This window comes from Pseudomyrmex gracilis, unplaced genomic scaffold, assembly GCF_002006095.1.
Source record: "Pseudomyrmex gracilis isolate BER0280 unplaced genomic scaffold, ASM200609v1 scaffold_170, whole genome shotgun sequence".
Taxonomy (NCBI): domain Eukaryota; kingdom Metazoa; phylum Arthropoda; class Insecta; order Hymenoptera; family Formicidae; genus Pseudomyrmex; species Pseudomyrmex gracilis.
The window spans coordinates 69,392-89,882 of record NW_018020754.1 but is presented as its reverse complement, the minus strand read 5'-3'; the positions used below and the strand labels follow the sequence as shown (position 1 = coordinate 89,882).

Sequence of the window (20,491 nt, the reverse complement as noted above, 5' to 3'; positions counted from 1 at the left end):
ACATTAAGAAGAAACAGTATAAAAATGTTTTTTTTTATTTATAAAAAAACCAAAAAAATGATAACTGGAATAATAATTGTTTTGAATTGAATCCGAAGAAAATGAAAGCGCGCGCGTAGCGCGCGTTGTCTGCTAGTCCTATATTAAAAAAGTCATTTGGACCGAGAAGTCAGCGTTTGGAGTCGAATATCTCGCACCCATTGTTGCCTCTTTTCCGCGTTGCCGATTGGTTAGTTGGTTGATCAAGCCGAATCAAATCGGTAAGATCGAAAGAATAAATAATAAAAGCGATTTGGCTGCTTACCTTTTAGGAGACACAGTCGACACAAGTGCCCCCCTCCGTGGGGCCACGTGCAATGACAGGGGAGGGCTCCCGCCCTGCACCCGTCTGGGCCCCGACACCTTTCACTCACTCCAGGCAGTGGGGTGGGGCACCACTCACCCTCTCACCGCGAGAGGGAGAGGCGGCAGCCGAGGCTACTCGCTCTCGTTGTCACCAGCAGGCCGCGGGGACCTTCGCCGTCTCCTGCGCGCGGGCTGCCCCTGGCCGGTCCGTTCCGCATCCTCCTTGGCGGACATGACTGTGCCACAGAAGGCCACTACTGCCCGCCAACGCCCTGCGTCGCGCAACATGGCGCTGAGACAAAATCATCTAGATTAGATAATATTATCTAGATAATAGACAAAATCATCTAGATTAGATAATATTATCTAGATAATAGATAATTTTATCTAGACAAGATAAAAAAGACAAGATAGATCTGTTTTACAATATCAGAAGATGCGTATTTATTATATTTTGTGAAACTTACAATACAATATGAATATACCACTACATGTGTATACGTGCATTTATTGTGTATTTACTACATGTAATGTATAACTTATATGCAGAACAATAATAAATATCAATAATAAATGTCAATAATAAAATAAATATCAATAAATAATATTGTATATTTTACTTAAATATTTATTTACTTTCTTTTATGGTTGTATGGTACATTTTAACTATATTTAATATAAAGGAGATCACTTTAGAACATCTAGTGTGCGCGTGTATGTGTGTGTGTAGATATAGCGCGGTCTTCTTGTAATAAGGTCGAAAATCACTTAGCGAGAGATAGAATGTAGTCTTCCCTATTGCCATTCTATATATTCTACACGTTACATGATTACATAGCATAACCACACACTAGAATATTCATGTCTGCATATTCTCTCCCTCTTTCTTCAAGTCTCTTACCCATTGACGTAGAAACTGAAATTTACAATCGTCCCCGACGCGACGTAAAAACTTTGTTTCTCTGGAAAATTACTGTTTTTACATTATCGTTTTCACACAAATATTTGAAGTGTGCGAAACGAATATAAGTGTCGGAAAAACGAGCGATGCCGCATTTCTGTGTCATAAAAAAGCGTACACATATAATTTTGTAAAAAAAAAAAAATATTCTTCTTTTTTCATCGAAAGGATCGACGTCTATGCACTCGTACAAAAGTTCGCAAGCGAGAGTTTCGAACTTCGGGTATTACGCCGCCCATAAGAATGATATCCGGTCATTATCCCGTCGTTCGCGCGCGATCGAACGTCGGGAGAATGGCAGGGAAGAAAAAGATTGGCACTTTTTAGATTGGCATGTCGACTTTTCGATCGAGAGATCGCGAATGATGGACTTCCGGTTCTTCCGCGCATTTGCGAATAGTCGGGAGTCGCGGTCGCATTGTCGAGGTGACGAGCCGTTAAGAGGAGAATAATAACGGATGGAGAATCAATTCCGGTATTACAGCAGAGAATACGATAATCTGATCAGGCCCGTCATGATGACCGCCAAATTAATCTCTATTTGGCCGTTGGAGAGGAATCATCGCGCCAGCGCGGCGCTGTTCAGGATTTGTCACTCGTTCTGGTTATTTTTTCTGGTACGTAAAAAGTCGCTAATTTGACAAATTATATTAAAGTGTATAAAAAAAACACGAAATTAAAAAAAAATAAAGAAAAATTATCAATATATATTAAATCAACGTTTAAAATGTGTTTCGCATGTAATTGAATTTCTTGTGAAATGTTTTTTCGATAAATGAACTGTCACCAAATTTCCATGTTGAATAAAGTTTCATGCGAATAATAATCTAGCACGTCATTTATAACGTGTACACACACACACACACACACAGTTTGTTACAATGTGCGTCACCCTAACGGCCGACGTGGTTTACAACTTTGACGACCTCGACAAAATGACGGAGTGCGCTTTGATCTGCTTCGCGTTTTATCTCGTCGTTATACGTCTCGTCGTCTATTTGCTTCATCACAAAGATTTGCAATACGTGGTCGAGATCATGAGGGAGGACTGGATTTGCTCGACTTACGAGGATAAGATCGTCTTGAAGGAAAAATGTCTATTTGCGTTTCGGCTTGCGAAATATTTCATAACTTTGATAGCCGGAACTATAACCGCTTTCGCGTGCATACCAATTTTAGAGGTACGTGGAAAAAACGCACAATATAGTATTTAATAATTTTAACAAGTATATAATTATATAAAATAATATAATATATAACACATATTATAATATAAATAAGTATAATATATATTTTTATACACAGAGTTACTTAAATATTTAATAGAATGTTTAAGAGAAGGGAAAAGTTTTCGTTTGCGCGCGCGCGCGCAAAGCGTTTTTCAAATTTTCGATTTTTACAACAGCAACGAGAAAGCGTCACACCGTGTCAATTAAACACGAAGATCCTTAAATTCTGTCGCGATAAAGCTTAATTCTTTAGTTTTCTTCCAGCCTTAATACTCGAGAACTTCGAAGACGGTGCTCCTCCGTGACGTAACTTTTTAATTGACTCTGTTATTAAATTGTATCTGTAGAATAATTAACTAGCAAGTTTCTTCAAATGTAACTTACTGATAAGTTTTAATTGCAAGCAACGTTCAGTGAAACAAACCCCATCTCAAAAAGCAAGGGGAATTACCTCCGCAGATGTTTTTCTCGAAACGATCGCGATAAATTGACGTGCACAGGATTACGCAATAAATGCACGCGGTACTAAAAACTGCGCGATAATTAACAGTGACACATTTTGTAGCTTCCAAATTCTATTTTTTTTTTTAAACAAAGTACATAGCATTCTCTCCAAAATTGTTTATCGCCGTTTCGCAAATGTTGCGATATCGCTCTTACATGGGGAATTGTTTTCCGATGGTCGTTTCGCTTTACGAGCCTTTCGAAAACACCTGCACGCACGCGTAAAACGTTAATCCCTTAACAGTGTTTTCCCGATATACGCGAGTAATTAAACTGTTAATAAATTATTAACATTTGAGAGATGTGAGTAAAATATGTACACATTGGGAAAGAACATCGCGCACTCGGAGGTCACGACACTTATCAATCAATATTGGATGATAATCAGACATATAGACAAATAGGCAACGTTGTCTGGGTAATTAATCGTGTTAACTATTAAACAATCGCAACGTTCGATCGACCGTATAGACATGTATTCTGGGAACGGAGAGGATACTTCCCTTTCGCGGTCATTTCTTCGTCAATCAGACAGTTTCGCCGGTTTACGAGTATCTCTGCGTCTTCAACATAATGGCCGGCTGCTTTGGGGGTGGCGTGATCGCCGGCGCGACCAGCTTCAATTTCGTCGCGATAATCCACGGATCGGCGAAGTTCGCGTTGGTGCGAAAGAAACTTGAGGCAATAAAGAGCGACGATCCCGACGTCAAGATAGTCGTGGCCAATTGCGTCAAACTCCATCACGACGCTATCACGTGTGTATCGACGTTCTATCTTTGTGGGTGTTGATTAACACGATATCTGCGATATTTATTGTTTAAGTTTCTCAATCGCGCCAATATATCTCTCTCGCTCTTTTCATTTCAGCTTCGCCGACGCGCTCGAGAGGATCATAAACATTGTGGCGTTGGGACAATTCGTTGTCAGCACCGGTTTGGTTTGCTTCGGGGGATTTCAAGTCACTTCGGTTGAGTTTGTTTGTAATAAAAATGTTTAAAACGCATTGAATTGAATACTAACACAATGTCGTTCCAGATGATGAAGAACAAAGTGCGCTTGGTAAAATACTCGGCCTTTCTGAACTCCACCATTCTCGAGCTCTTCATGTTCAGCTTCAGCGGAAACAGATTAATAGACGAGGCGAGTGCAATCGTTTTCTTTTTCAAATCCCTCTCTCTCTCTGTCTCTCTTTTGTAGATTTACGTAATTCTGTTTTTTGTTGTTCAATTTAATACATCGTCGCGATACATCAAGCGCGACGCACAATTTTAACAAGCGACGAAAAGACTCGATGCACGCGGTAATTGCATCAACCGATTACCCGTCGCGTGTATCTTCATTAGCGCACAGTTCACCGATCTCACAATCGTTCTGTAATTAATTTACGGTCATCGCTTGTAACGAACCAGAGCGACGCCGTGAGCGAATCGGCTTACCGTAGCGACTGGGTCGGCGGCACTTTCGGCCGGAGTTTGCAGATCGTGATGATGCGGTCGAAGGTATCTAACAAAATCACCGCCGCGAAATTTTACAGCATGTCCCTCGAAAGCTTCTCTCAAGTGAGTGCGATCGCATTATCAAACAATATATCGAATAGATAATCATCTAAAACGTTTAATTAACGTTTTTACACGCAATTATTCCTTTTAAGGATAAAACATACAAAAAAAAACGCGAAAAAGAGAAAATGTATTTATTTTATCTGTATATTTTTTACGAAACACGAAAAACCACGGATAAATAGTTGCGTTGTTTGCAGGTGCTCAGCACATCCTTTTCCTACATGATGATACTGATATCTATGAAAGAGGAGTAAAAGAGGATCAGGCAGCAATCGGAGAGTACGGAAAGAGGAAAGAAAGAAAAAAGAAGATTTTATTATATCTCACACAGAGAACACGCTAGTCGACACGTTAGTCCGAAAATATCATGCGAGGATCAAAGGAGGGGGAGCACGGCTGCTGCTTCGTCTGAAAGTCAGCGACGCACTTTTAAGATTGACATAAAAGACGGATGAAGCCGTCTTAAGAAGAAACCGGGATGAAGAAGGCCGTACGCGGGGAATGGAATACGCATGAGAAGGGAGACACCCCCGTGATTACCCCCGAAAGTGTCTCTCTCCTCTTCTCTTGTTTTCTATTAAATATGAGAGATACGCGTTCTCTTCCATCTCGAGCGCAGACACAAAGCAAATTGCTTTCTGATTAATTTCCCACGTTGATAGATTCCCCGCGTTAAAGCGCGGTCGCCACCCTCTCCGCGCACAGCACACTAACCCAGTAACTAACTTCGCGCACGAGACACGGACAACTGTGTGCCCTCGTTGCGCAATACGGGGGCAGCGTAATCAACGATACCCGCAACAGCGACGATTCGTCCTTGTCCGTTCCGCCGAGTTTGGTCTTTGCTAAATTACAGGGTGATCCGTAAATCGCGGCTTCTGGTTCACAATGGCATGATTCAAATGGTGGTGAAGGTGAAAGCGCGGTCGTTTGTTACACCGCCGATGAGCGTCTTTCATGCGAGCTTTTCCACAGCGAAAGTACTTACCAATAGAAATGAATGTAACTCCTTTATTTGTTAGATTCTTTGAAATAATATATATATATATATATATTTTCTGAGCAATTTTTGTTAAAAATCGTCAATTTTAGTTTTAAGTATCGAATCTTCGAACGTGTCTGCGAAATTTCTCTGCCGCTGAAAACTGAATCTTTCCCACAGACGTCAATCGAGGTTGCAGAAAAAATTCTTAGATTGTTATATACATTTTATTGCGTTATATATATTTTTTTAATTATTATGTATACACATATATTTTTGGATCTTTAGAGTAGCAATGTTAATTCTAGTGTTTTCGGAGAGTTCTTGAAAAATTCTATATATATTTAGATTTGTTTTCTCTCTCTCTCTCTCTCGAGATCGTAAATTCCCGATTCCGACTTTCTGGAGCATTAAGCTTTGGATAAACTACTTAATTCTCTCGATTCTTGCACTCGCACGAGCCTTTAAATCCTTCGTCCTCGACAGCAACGAGTTTTGGTATGGATGTGTACAGTTCGAAATCGCTTACTTCCACCCTACTAACGAGACCGCGTCGCCGTTCGGTATCTTATGGGAAACGTCTTGTACACATAAATTCACCGACGACTCCCAGTGTTCTCTTTTCCCGGGCCGATGTCGTCGGGCGGCAAGAAGTCGGATAAAACGTTCGGGCGAAACGGGGCACGATGAGTTAGGCCGAAGCTCGCTCTACTCTTCTGGTGGGGTAAACCACGAGCGGGATGGTCTTGGGAAGCGACTCGAGGGTATTTTCATCGCGGCAGTGCAACACGTGCACCCGGTGCAGCCGGTGCACGCATTCACCTCGAACTCTTTCTCTCTCTCGCTCTCTCACTCGGTACCAGATCTCTGCAGGGTCCAGTCAAGGAAGATGCGAGAGCTGGTGATCGCTTCCTGATACATCGTCGTCAATTTCCGATCGACGATCAAACCCCCCAACTCCTACATGGTGAAATTGACGTTCGAGCACGTCAATGGATAACATCAGCGAGATACAGACGGCCGGATGACGCCACTCGTTGTCGTTCGCGACATGGGAATATGGCGAATATCAAGGTGGCCGTGCGCGTGAGACCGATATCTGCTAGGTAAGTATGAGACCGTTTCTTTTCTGATTTTGACAAGACGCTTCTTTCTTCACAGATATCCGAATCGGTCGGTCGGAAATGTAAGCGCGATCATTGAAATGTTTTTAGAACAAAATGAACAACCAATTTCTAAGAGCAATAAGCAATATTTTTGTATAATGTTTATATATAGAGTTGTGTTATATAAATTTCCGTGTTATTTCTCGCGTAAATATCAGATTGATCTTTTTATCTCTTTGCGGTACATTTTACGCGCACGATGGAATTAAAGAGACAATGATAGATAAGTCGAAATATAATTCTGAAGTTCTTAGTAAAAGATTAATACTTTACGTAATGCTTATTGTAAAGATATCGAGATAAAATAAAAAAATGACGAGACAAAATGGTTACTTCGTTGTGTTTTAAGCTGAAACATATTTTGTGCCGCGCGTGTCGCTAATGAGACTGAAAATAGTCCGGTTTGGTTTGATGCAGTAGTTATTCGAGTTGAATTTCTCTCTCTTTTTCTTCGGAATATATATTTCGTTTCAAACAAAAAAGTTTTATAACGATCCATCGTGATAGCTCGAAAAACAATTTTATAAACAAATTCACTTTACTCATACGTAATAATATTCTACTGATAACAAAACACACAACGCAGTTATCTCATTTTTTTCTTACATCCAGAAAATATATATATTTTTTTGTAAAGTTTTGAGAGTGTCGAAATTATCACAGCGAAGAATCGCGTTCTTTCTTTCCACGTTTTCCCGCGAATTTCAAGATGTACCTAATGTGGGTCAAGGTTTATGACTCAACTTCACACTCTGCAAAATATATACGCGTGTGTTTCTTTTACGATTCGAAGTTTGTCCGGAAGAAACTACCAAACAATCGCGCATTTTATTTGGAATACGTAAGTCAAGCAGCTTTAAATCTTTCAAATTTCCAATTTTTCAACTGTTTGAATTATTTGATCTGAAAAATAAAAAAAAAACATTTATATAGATTCTCTTAAATTGTTAAAATTAAGAGATATTTGTTTTGAGTTTTCAGACACTCAAATTTGTGAGAGCCGATTGCGTTTTTTCCTTTGAAATTTTTACACATTTGAACTCTCTCTCTCTCTCTCTCTCTGTCCCTCTCGATTTACGCACTCCTGCGCGGCTTGCTTCGCGCAAACACTTATGAACTCGTTTCTATACTTAGATTACTGGGGTGGTGGTAAAAAGACAAGCGCAAGAGACGGGTAAAGGCGACCGTAGCGGCGGAGTCACCGGAAGCGCAGACGAAAGCAATTGAGCGTCGAGAACTTGAGGACCTTCTCGGACGGTTTCTGTTGCGAGTTATTGCGCTTATTCGCGGTACAAATCGTAATTAAAGCGTGATTCATTGCACCGGTGCGCTGCTCGCTCGCTCGTTCGCGCGCGCGCGCTACAGTAATTTAGGGATGCTTTAATTGTGAACGTCCATAGCTCCACACTGTTGAGAGTTCGAAAAATGTTTCCGAATATTATAGTAAGAATATATATTTTTTCGAAAAAAATGACAAATATATAAAAATGCAAATGCTTTTTAAAGAAAAATTCAGTTTTTGTAAAGTCCATTTTCGAGATTCACCGGTTACTTTATGCTAATTGCGAGGCTCGACTACAATTGGTATTTAGGCTATAGTCGCGGATATTTAAAGGCACAAAATGAGGTCTCACGAAATTCGTTTGCAGCAGGAAATGAATGATTTCGCGCCGAATTATACGTGGCCATGCGAGGAGGAACGCTCAAGTTTCGCTTGTTCTAAAGATACAAAAATACTCAATTCTTCGTTTATGCGTTTTTCACGCAACATAGATTTCTTGAGTTTTAACCCTTCAGTGTCAAATAATGAGTCTCCGAGATCTACTCAAAAGTTTTAAACCAGTGTCTCTACTAGGTATTAAATTAGCGCAACATTTTTTTAAAGGCCATAAAAAAAAATTTTAGGGCTTTAGACAATGAAGAATGTAGAAATCGTTGACAGCGTCCTTCGTTTAATAGCTTTGCGAAATTTGAATTTTGAAGTGCGAAAAGAATCTGAAAGATCTAAGTCTGGACAAGACGTTGCTAGAGTAAAGTCACGTGTTGTTTTTTTCTTCTCCCAGTCACGCGTGACTTTCTTTTAGTCACGTTTTTAAAGACACGTGACTAGAGTAAAGTCACGTGTTGTTTTTTCTATCCTTTCTGTCACGTTTTTAAAGACACAAAGAAGTATCAGATTTTTCTTTAAACGCTTGTATCTTCAAAACTACTCGTGATTTTTTCAATCGATTTCTTTTGATCGACATAGAGTCGTTCAACCTTCCGATTAAAAAAAAGAAATTCAAAAAATATTGCTTTTTGCGGACTTATTCAAACTTAAAGTCGCGTAGATCTCACAGATTTAGTCCGGACAAATCATTTTTTATGTCTGGCACTGAAGAGTAAATTTTGGTTTGCAAATGTGACAGCGCGTGTTTGGAAGAAACAAATCACGCATTTACTCCGTGCCAACGCTTCGATTTTCTTCGCGGCTAAAGAGACACATTGCTCTCGACTGCGCGAGCAAGTTCCATTAATGATTCTGGAGAAGAGAAGATGCCGAAAATACTCCCATTGACTTAGCGTGGGGTTGAGCTGTACGGGGAATCGGGACCACGGCTTTTATGACGGGCGCCAGAAGGGCGACCTTAGGTTGACAGCTGGTGAATCCGTTCCGTTTATAGTCTCCTTCGCTTGACAGGTACGCCTGTATCGTCTTAACGCGTCGGCATTGTTATTTTCGTGCTACGGCGCCGTGAAACACACGAGAAACGGGGGGATATACGCACGTCGCTTTTATCGTATCTTTTATAGGACAAACAATGCGCGCACGCAAGGGTAAATAATTTCTTCCCCGAAAAAGTGTCGCATGCTCCTTAGAAATCTACAAATGTTTATACACATATAAAGAAACTCTGTGAAACTGCTAATTTTACGATATTTTTGTGCTCGATGCAGAATCTTTTACAAGTCAAATATTTAAATATGCATTTTAAAAATTTTTTAAATTTGTACACAAATTCATTCACAGATTGATTACAAGAGGGTATCATTTTAATTAAAACTTTTATTATTAGTAAAACTAATATTTTCTAAACATCCACATAATCGTTTAGTTTGTCAACGACCCCCCGTCGTTGGAAGCGATCCGTTCTTAGCGAGCTTCTCTCAAGCGATTAAAGCGCGAAGACAAATAAACAGAATGAAGATGAACCAACAACCGCGCACCCTGTAATACCATAATACCATAGACCCCATAAAACATCTGTTGCATGCGCTTAAGAGGTTACGCTTAAGAGGTTTTGACTTCTATATTAAAATTATTTCATTGTATTAATTCAACGGGATCTCACTGTGAAATAAAAAAAAAATTTGCATTGCTTTTAAAACATTTCTGAATCTTCTAGCAATTTTATCACATAAGCTTTTTCGTATTGTGTCTCGACAGTTGTTTACTTACACGTTTTAAAGACGGATTGTATCTCTTGCTTGTGCAACACATATTAGGAGATTCGCGGCTGAAACGCGAAGCATTGCACACGAAATCGTACCGGAGCCGCCGATTAGCGACCGAGGGCGAGTTTAACAGGGTCGGGGGTTTATCACGCGAATGCCGGGGTTAAAGTACCGCATTTTGCTTTCTCCCTTGTGTATACGTCCCGCCGCATGCACAAGGATAGGATCGCAGCACGTAATCGCGCTCCTGTCTGTCGCGGCACGCAAAATGCAGCGCCGACTGACCCGAAAACGCGATTGCCCGTAATTCGCGATGCAAGCCTCGGCTTTCCCGGCAGACTTGTTGCACGTGTGTGTCTTCGGGTCGCGAAAGACACTCGAATCCAAAAACTCCTTCGATATTTTATCCGTGCCGTTCGCATTGCAGTTCCAAAAATTGTTAGTGCTAATTATTTATATTGTTGGGTTTTTTTTTGTGTGTTTAAAAGCTTTAGTTTTTGGAACTGTTAAAGTTTTCGATGCTTGTGAATCGATCCAGTGTTTACTTGTTAGTTTTTTATCTAGATACAAGAGAAAAAATACGAAAAGAAACTTGTGTGTGTAAATGAACAACTGTCTGGCATGTAGGTACAAAAATATCTCACGCGAACACATCGAGTCGTATGTGTGTTGCAATTTTACTACCAAAATGTTAAAGCACAAGGGGGATAATTTTTTTTATAAAACAGTCGGAAGCGGCGGTCGATTGCGCGAGGCGCTTTGAGAAAATCGGGCAAAGCCCTCTGTGAAATAACACGGGGGGCCGCACATCCATGTGAACGCGACGCACGATGCATGCATCGCTTTTCGATGAATCGATTCCAATCCATGAAGCATGAAAAAATGTGCTTGGCAAAAAAAAAAGATTAAATGACACAAGAACATCGACGACGGGAACGTAACCACGTGGCGCGTGAAAGAGAGAGGTGGAAAAACGATGCCGGCTACGAAAATGTTGGCGAAGTTGTTTGCGATGCTGCGTTCATTGACCTCTGTCTCTCTCTCTCTCTCTCTCTCTCTCTCTCTCTCTCTCGCAAATGTTTGCGACGATCACCCTCCCGTTATTCTTCGTTTGATCGGTTCAGGTTGGCCGATTTTGCTTGCGCTATTCTGAACTTTTTTTTTACGCTTTTGTCAATTTTTTTGACTCTTGCAGAGTCTCTCAAAACGCATTTGTTTGTTTTGCATTGTGCAGGGAATTAAACTTGACGGGCTCCGAACTAGTGGTACGCACGAGTGAGCCGAACGAGATCTTCCTGACGAATTTGAAGGTGTCCTCGAGCAAGGCCGGAGACAGTCGCGAGAGAATCCGGAGATATGGTTTTGATTATTGCTTCGATTCGTCGAATCCCGAAGCGAGGAATTACGCCACTCAAGCAACGATCTACGAGACGCTCGGCCAATCGATCCTGGACACCATGTTCTCCGGATATAATTCTTGTCTGGTGGCTTACGGGCAAAGCGCGTCCGGAAAAACCTACACCATGACGGGCACGAAGGTACGCGCGCAACTCGCGTTGTTGTTTTTATTATATAATTTTCCTCTGAATTATTTTTCGCGGTGTGCGGATTATCGTTGGAATTTTAATGAACGATCCGCCGCATATTTAATTTCCGCGCTTCCGTTTTGCGTTCATGTACATAAACGCGATGTATAAAATATATATACATATATATACATATATATATATATATATATACATATATATATATATATGTATATATATATACGTTAATCGCGCGATACATTAAAATAATTTGAAACGTTTTTATCAATCTGTAAATTTCACACTTAATTATCAATTTATTGAATGAGAATTTTCGATAATCAAACGCATGAATAATCGAAGCGTTTAGCTTATTTTGGCTTTTAATGCAACACGTCACGAGAAACGCACAAATATACATATATGTGTATTAAATGATGATTTATAAGCGCATTATGGATTATTATGAAGTATTATGTTGCATATTTTATGGACAACATCGACAATATTAATCTTTGTTTTGACGTCACTTCCAAATAAATGGAGAATTGAATAGTGTTCGCAAAAATAGCGAAATTAAAAAGTGTTTTGATGGAAGGGAAGCGTACACTCGCTATTGATACAATTTGAAAGAGAAATAATTTCGGAAGCGCTGTGTCGTGTCAAAAATATCTTTAGACTGCAAAATGTTTATTTTTCGTCGATTTGTTTTTTCAAAAATATCTCAGAATCTTTCATCAAACTTTTATAGAGAAACACATACACACGCACACTCTTCCCCTCTCTCTCTTTGTGTGTGGAAAAGCGCATTTGCGATTTCGAGCACGCTCTCGCCCGCTCGCTAAAACACATTTCGCATTTTATGTCTATTTTATCAACGTTATTTTCGCGCGGCAGCTTTGCAGAACTCTTTTACCATCTGAATAAACCGGTGATGATGTGTTTACGGGTCAACGTGCAATGTGCAAATTGTTTCGATTTATCTCGTAATAAATCTGATTGGCACTTTATTTCCATTTTTCCGGGGCATAATAGACCTCTTCCATGCATCGGCGATTCGTGCCCCTCCCCGTGTGTTTCACCCTGTCAGCATGCCGGTGGTGTTGTTTTCAAAAAGCGAAGGGAACGCGTACCACACACACACACACACACACAGACACATTCTCGCGCGGGCGCGCGCGCGCGCGAGCCGAATTATTTTGATTTATCTCGCGTTTCATTAATACGTCGTGAAACGTTATTTCGCCCTCGTTTTTTTTTGTTTTCCCGCGCACAATGCGGCATGGGGCGCAATCTATTTGCTTTTATTCCGGTCGGTCGGCGTTCTGTTGTCATCAGCGTTGCACCCGCTGATGTTTCGCAATATTCGCGCAAAATATCCGTGTAAAATGTGCACCACGCCGTTGCGATCTGAAAGTGCGCCCGCAGATCCCACACCCGACCCCGATGCGCGTTAATTAATTTCGCTGGAAAATCTTATCAACCTTTTAGCGCGCTCGCTTTTTCGCCAAAGATTATACGCGGATAATTAATCTTCCTATTACTTCGGGAACAAGCTGTGTCCTCTTCGTGAGCGATTATTTCAGCGATCCTCTCTTATATACGAACATTTTGTATAATCCGCATTTCTCCGGAAAACACAATTGCGGAATTTTTAATATCGGGAAATTTGACGATAAAACGTTATTGGCTAATTTTTAGCAAACATATGTAATTAACAAGATGTTCATTGCCACAAATATCGTCGACAAATTTGATTTTGTTAAAATCACTGTAATATAGCGATATCCATCTGCAAAAGTTTACAAAAATTGTACAAACAATTACCGTGCATGAAGAGAAAAGCGTCAAGTTAAAAAAAATTAAACAATTGTAAATAAACAGTAACACACGTTTGAAGCAATTTTTTTTTAAATCACGTTGCACACGTAATAGTTTCTAAACTTCTTTTTTACACGCACATAGTCAACGACTGTATTTTCTGATTTTGTCAAACGTTCAATTGAGTTCGAGTGAACGCTCAATTTACATAGTAGTGTGTTGATTTGACGTTTTCGAATCGCTATTGTACTGGCAAACTAAGTAAAATCGGCATTGTGAATTTTCCGTGAAATATTTAGTTTTCATCAGTTCTAACGCTCTCGTATGTACAACAAGCGAAATTAGATGTATGTTTTGCATAAACCAGTCGATGTATATTTAGAGTTCAAACAGCATCGACCTGATTATCGCTTCTCCTCTTCCTTCTCTTTCTTCCCTTCCTTCCCCTCACTCTTGCAGCCAATCCCATTCGCGAAATTATCATATCGCATCGCAAACTCTAATTGGCTAACAAGAGGGACAGAGGGAAAGAGAAAAAGAGAGAGAGAGAGAGAAAAGAGAGAGAGAGAGAAAGAGAGAGAGAGAGAAAGAGAGAGCGAGAGAGAACGACAGAGAGCAACGTTCTCGTTGCAGGATCAAATCGACGTTCCGTTTCTCGTCCCGAAAATTTCAAACAGTAAATTGAAACTGTTTTTGCGGAATGGCGCTTAATTAAATTGCCTGCCGGTCTCCGACGTTGGCGCGTATTCGCGCGCAACGCGAGGGGATGAGGCAGCGTCCGGGTGCGAGGGGATGCACCATGCGGCGGAGGAGAAGGGACGAGAGCTAGCAGACTTTTAAAAGCGCAGCACGTGTTGCGACCGCGCACGGCGTCACTCGTTTGTTGGGTTTCAATTATAAAAGGACGCTTCGAACGCTGCTTAATAATGCATCAAATTTCAAAATTGACAAGACCCCACTCGTTAAGGCGTCGCGCGTTATGTTTCCGGCCCAAATAAGCTCCATTCACTCGATTTCCGTAAGCGCGTACAGGCAGCTTCTCCAGTGTTCGTCGGTTTTTTTTCTTTTAATTTTCGTCCCAATTATCCCGTGTTTTGTGCGAGAATTTATTATACAAACTTTGATCCAATTAACTTACTTATTTTTAATGCTTACTCTCGAGAGCTGATGTTCCGGATCGAAATTTTCAAAAGTTTCGTGTGCGTTAAATGAGATCTGTTTTAAATTGCACATTCTAGTTACATAATTCTCCCATAAACGATTTATACGGTTTTACGTAAGCGGTCACTCGAATCGAGTACACATTTAATTTAATCCTTTAATGTATCCTAATGCTTACGCAGTAAAATTCTTTTCTCGGCCGACACGTAATCTCTCTTTGGTTTTTCCAGGAGGATCCGGGACTCATTCCGCGACTTTGCGAGGGGATCTTCTCGAGGGTTGAAGAGGAGAACGAGCGCGAGAGAAGCTATCGCGTGACCATTAGGTAAATGTATTGTCCGACAAACAACTTTTTGAACTACACTCGGGAAAATAAACACGCGTGTGCAAAGTTCGCCGCATAAATCCGCGATACTCTAAGAGTAAATTTCCTTGTTTGCTTCGTTCGCACAAAACCCGGAGAAGAAAGTAATCGCTCAATGATTTTATTTAGAGAATCCGCGGATATTTTTTCGCTTATCTTAATCGTTCTTAAAACAGTTAATTAATAATGAATATAACAGTGATTATAGTGTGTAATTTAACGATTATTGTCAGAAATTATACGATATAATCCTCGACATCCTGATACTGCGGCCCATAACGTGATAAGAACGTTGGCGAACATTAGAAACTGTCTTTTGATACACCATCGAAGAAGGAAAAAACTTTTCGATCTCTACTTAAGATGCTCGAAGTACACCGATAGTTCGTACTAAATATTCAGGAAGATGCTTGCGCAAACCGCGCTCTACGTGCCTTTTCCTTTTTACCAACGGAAGTTCACTCAACCTTGCCGCATCAGACTCGATAAAATCTGCTTGCGTCCTTTTATTTTCCCTGCGGCTGGCCGCTCTCGAACATCGCTCCGTGAATTTTCCTCGCATTATTATTAATTCTTTCCGAGCGTTCAGCAACGTTTTTTTTTGTTTTTAGTTTCTTTATATTTTCCAAGTTTCTTTATGGTTTTCGATTCGGCGAGTTTGAAGAAGTAAAATTAGAAATAGGTATATATATTATGGTGTCAATTGCACCTCTTTGCGTTCTTATCTGCGTGCGAGAGACACTTTTCTTGCGCGAAAAAATTCCCAATAATCTCGCAAAATACGTGGGATTTAATAATCAGAAATACACGATATTGTCATTGTTACAACATTTTGGAAACTGGTGTTTCAATTTAATCACACGCCGTGCGAGCCGAGCACAGAGATAGCCTTCGGAGCGCCGATAACCTGTCCGCCTTGATAACTGTGGGAAAATCAGCACCCTCGGTGCCCTTTCCTCGCGCAAACACACCAGGTGAATACATATGTACCTGTACAAGCAAAATGTGGATACACAGGATGATCGAGAAGTCACGAAACTCGCAAATGTAAACGTGCTACGCGCAACGGCATACGTGCAACGATATTTATGGAAACGTGTATGAATAATATAAAAAAATTGTTATAACAACGAATGAGTGTGTCGTCGGAACGCTAAACAAAATTTATAGTTATCCCCGCTTGTTCGTGCTTTCGCAGAATTATGTTATCAAGATAAAAAAGTTATAGATGCGGTTAAATATCGCGGGTCATAAATAATTTCGTCTTTTATGTACATTATATGACATTTTTTAAAAATAAAATTGTGTGCGTATTGTATGTTGTTGCAAAACACTCTTCCAGCAAAATAATTAAAATATGCTGTACCGCATTCACAGTAACTGAAACAACTGTGACAATGGAATATTTGACATTGTACGTATTGTAGCACGTATTATACAATATTAAGGTTAGCACGCAGTGCTGTTACAAATTAACCTGTAAGCCTGTGCGGCTTCTCTTTCCGATCATTCTTCGTATGTTGGCTATCGCACTATACTCGATGCAAAATCCGCGCTTGTACCCGACGAAAACATTCACGGCTGTCGGTCAAGGCCCGCCAATCGGCGAGCTTTTATCTTCCATTATCATCGATAGCATCGAGCTCGTTTCCTTTCGTGTCGACGATCACACAAAGTCGTTTCGCGGCGCCTGATTCGCCATCGCGAAAATCGCGCGGCTCGTACAACAATAACGTCGGTGCCCCAACACGCAGCGAGGAGAGAGAGAGAGAGAGAGAGCTTTCGGCCAGCAGAAGCTCCCACAAGTATAATAATGACAAATTGATACTGCATCGAATCGCTGCGGGATTTGCGAAAATCGTTTCGCGTGCTCCACCGATCTATCGCCTTCGGCGTGCGCGGATTTACTATTTATTCCGCTTTAATCGCTTTCACATTCTCGCGTCCCGTGTTCCGAAATAGCCCGCACTCGCGGGAACAAATCGGTCGCGATAATTGCCAATCGGCAAAAATCCGCCGAGACACACCGCGCGCGCAGTTCGTGACGCGAATAAATGGATAGTAGTTCGACTTCACGTATTTTTGGCAGCCGTTGAATTTGCAACCGCCGTATAAAGTCGAGGATTAATTTGAAAAAAAAAAAAAAAAAAAATTGCAACTACTCTCTGATATTTCTTCTACGCGCAGAAACATTAATATGCGCGAGCTTGCCACGGTTGAATTCAAGACGGGAGACTCTAAATTCTTTATAATCGTATAAAAACAAAAAATTGTTGTCCAAAATTGCAAGAACGTTTAATATCCGAAAAAATATAATATTCTAATAATTAAACAACTTAGATAAAAAATAATATTTGCACAACATAGAATCTCGAGATTTAAAGAAGATTGTAAAAAGTTTTACCAATTTTAAACATCACAATATTACAAAAAATATATTATCTAATTACTTGTAATTGATAGAGATCGGTGATTACGATCTTAAAGCGAAAGTCGTTCAACGCGAGAATTCACGAAAGTCTAGGAAAAAGTACTACGAGTAAGGTGAAGGGTTGCAATGAGCGGTGGAAGGGAGAAACGATAGAGACGTAGTATAGTCGAGCGGGCTTACGAGTCGCGAGGGCTTTGCAAGCCCGGTCTGTTGGCCTGAATATGTCTTGCAAGCTCAGTGCCTTGTGACTCGCAATCCCAGACGGACGCGATCTTGCTCTGCAGCCCGGGTAAGAATGCACTTCGGGAACGCGCATCGCCGAATTTCCTTGTGTTTCGCGCGAGTTTGACTTCCCGAGAATCCGCACGATCTTGCCCGACACATTGACTCCCGCACGCTAGACGCTTTTGTGGATCTCCTTGGATTCTGCGATCCTCGAATCTTCGGAGACGCGCTGAATAAAATTTCCCAAAGTTGATAATTGGTATAAAGTTTTTTACGTCTCTGGAAAAAATGTTAAATTTTGCATATAGTTATAGATTCCTGTGTGTGAATCGGTAGATAACATCTCGCTTTTGCCTTATCGTGATAAATTCGCGAATCTTTCTTAAGTGTTGCATTTTGATTATCGAACGTCGCTTCTTCTTTTTCTTTTGCGCGGCTCTTGCGGAATGAGGCAAACGTGATGGCCCGCGAGGCATTTGCATGTGATCAGTATTTTCTTGTTTGTTTTTACAGCAACAATATGTAGAATCGCTTCTTTAATTCTTGTCTGCATTTTTTGTGTTTTTTGTTTGTATTGAACAGAATGTATGATTTTCCAAGGTTTTGTAATAATTGGAAAAAAAATTACGACGCGATAGTCGTCAAATTTGTTCGAAAATAAATGACAGATTATAAAACGGTGTTAAGGTTTTAAATCACATAAAAAATAAATTGTTTCATTATCGTCGTTATTATACGCGCATATAATTTCACAAATATACATGAAACGGCGGCTTCGTTTCGCGTTCAATTAATATCTCTCTTCCCTCCCGACAATTAAGCGCGGCATTTTATTGCGCGCGGGAACGGATCGATCGGAGATATAAAAGTATAAATGATAAACGGTCTTGGTATAATGAATACGATGAAAAAAAAAATTCAATAGTACGTTCTTTTTTTCGGATTTTATTTCAAGTCTTGAAATACTAATGACCTGAAAATGAACATTTCGCATATTCAATAATAGAAATAAATAAAAGAGGAGTGGAGATATAATAGAATAATACCTAATAGAGAAAAAAATTCTGCGTATTATATCCAATATATGTATATATAACAACAAATCGACGATATCGACAGGGAAAAATCCTTACTGACAATTGAAAGAAAAGTGTTTCAAACATTTTCGATATTGACATGAGCGCGCGCATTTTGCGATACTATATTGCTTTAATGTGAAAAAGCGAAATCAGTCGCTTATGGTTCTGTTTTTGAGGCCGATTCCATCGGCCTGTCAGCGGCCGGACGTAAAATCGTTAAGTGGGTCGAGCCGAGAAAGTTTATCGGAGGCATTTCTACTTGCCGTCTGTTTAGGGGTAAATTAAATTCACTAGGGCGCGTCGGGAAAGAACGGACACGCGTCGCCGAAACTTTTACGCTCGCGCTCTGAATCGGGAGCGAAATGTTTTTCTTTTCTCTATCGGAAAAAAAAAAAAAATACAAATACTACGATACCCCGAGATTTATCGAATATGCATTACCGTCACGTAAAAATGCTACTACGTGCCACGTGTCCTAATGAAAAATATATGCGCGCCGCATGCACAATTTTTTTTGTATTCTTTGTAAATAAGAATTTTGATTTATTTATAGTATCAATGTCGGTCTAAATTCTCGTAAAGGATTGTATATAATCGCTCCGTGTGTATCACGACGAGCAGAATAGCTGACTCCGATGTTTCATCGGAATTAATCGCGGCGATAATGGACTGTTCGACGCGTTGTGTGTAAAACGCGCGCGGCAAGGGTGGCGCGCCTCGTAATTGCGATCGATATATCGGCAAGTACGACGGAGGAGACGGCGGCGGGGCGGTGTGTACTTGTGAAAAATCGGGGACGCGCTGCGCCGGCTTCCGACTTGAAAAAGAGCCGGAAGTCATCGTGAAATATCGCATCGCTGTCGCGGGATTAAATGTGTGTTAACAGCGTCACGGAACTCGGGCGCAATCGATTCCGATGCGGATTCATCATTGAAACGCGCATCTATAATCGATGGACGCATTAACCCACTCGAGTCAGCTGCCCAATGTACCTGTCAAGCGTGATTGATCGGATATAAAGCTTCATCCGTAATCATCAAACAATACAGCCCAAGTGAGACGTATCGCAAGTGTAGCCGACGGATGGAAACTGACTGATGTTGTAGCGATCCGCGCGCGCGCGGATGTTAACGCTTTTAACCGGAATTAAGGGATGAGCGCAAAGTTGCAAAACAATATACATTTCATGGCGCAGAAAATATTACAAAAAAGAAAAAAAAAACAAAGATGTTACTTGATCACATCTAAAGCCAAGCGAACACAATCTTAATTGAATAATAATCTAATTTCGAGCAAAAGTCTGTCCGTCGAGATACATAGAAACGCATTTGCGAGAAAACATTTTCGCGACATTATTTCACCGGTACTGACATTTTGGCTTTGCAGCTAGTGTCGTATCGGTTATATATTAACGACAATGGCGTGATATCACGGCGATGTGATCTCGTGAATCCGAACGATAAAATGTGATAGCGTTTTGCACATACTCTCTCGCGCGATCAAGCATACGTATATATATATACACACATTCAGAAACAGACATCAACTCGCGATCTGAGGCGCAGAAGGTGTTGCACGCAACACGTATAAATAAGCAGCCGTCCTTAGATACGCGAGGCAGATGTGTTTGTTTCCCGTCTCGAGAGGGGAACGCTCGAATAATCCTCGATTTATGATCGATAAAACATCATCAAAAAAAT

The 20,491-nt window shown here is 40.6% G+C and overlaps 2 protein-coding genes across 4 annotated transcripts in view; both read left to right on the top strand.

Moving 5' to 3' along the window:
- The first annotated feature begins 820 nt into the window (after positions 1 to 820).
- On the top strand, positions 821 to 5,005 carry LOC109857765 (odorant receptor 82a-like). Its single transcript, XM_020434424.1, has 8 exons — positions 821 to 846; positions 1,794 to 1,923; positions 2,179 to 2,487; positions 3,511 to 3,794; positions 3,907 to 4,006; positions 4,075 to 4,179; positions 4,449 to 4,598; positions 4,799 to 5,005. The coding sequence occupies exons 1-8, from the start codon at positions 821 to 823 to the stop codon at positions 4,853 to 4,855; spliced, it is 1,161 nt and encodes a 386-aa protein (XP_020290013.1). The 3' UTR covers positions 4,856 to 5,005.
- Positions 5,006 to 6,380: 1,375 nt separating this feature from the next.
- The window catches only part of LOC109857757 (centromere-associated protein E-like), a 32,648-nt gene continuing 18,537 nt past the window's right edge, over positions 6,381 to 20,491 (top strand). The window contains exons 1-3 of one of the 3 annotated variants that reach the window (XM_020434405.1): positions 6,381 to 6,689; positions 11,419 to 11,722; positions 14,923 to 15,017. In XM_020434405.1, the coding sequence (XP_020289994.1) occupies positions 6,643 to 6,689; positions 11,419 to 11,722; positions 14,923 to 15,017 (446 nt within the window). In that variant the 5' untranslated portion in view covers positions 6,381 to 6,642. Of the gene's footprint in view, positions 6,690 to 11,418; positions 11,723 to 14,922; positions 15,018 to 20,491 lie in introns of those variants that run through there. The other 2 variants (XM_020434406.1, XM_020434407.1) reach the window with 2 other exon arrangements.

Excerpts from the sequence above, each read along its gene's own strand:
- LOC109857765 (XM_020434424.1), top strand. The coding sequence starts at position 821 with ATGAATATACCACTACATGTGTATAC. Across the intron at positions 847-1,793 it reads ATACCACTACATGTGTATAC|AGAATACGATAATCTGATCA; the intron begins GTGCATTTATTG and ends GTATTACAGCAG. Across the intron at positions 4,007-4,074 it reads GGGGATTTCAAGTCACTTCG|ATGATGAAGAACAAAGTGCG; the intron begins GTTGAGTTTGTT and ends ATGTCGTTCCAG.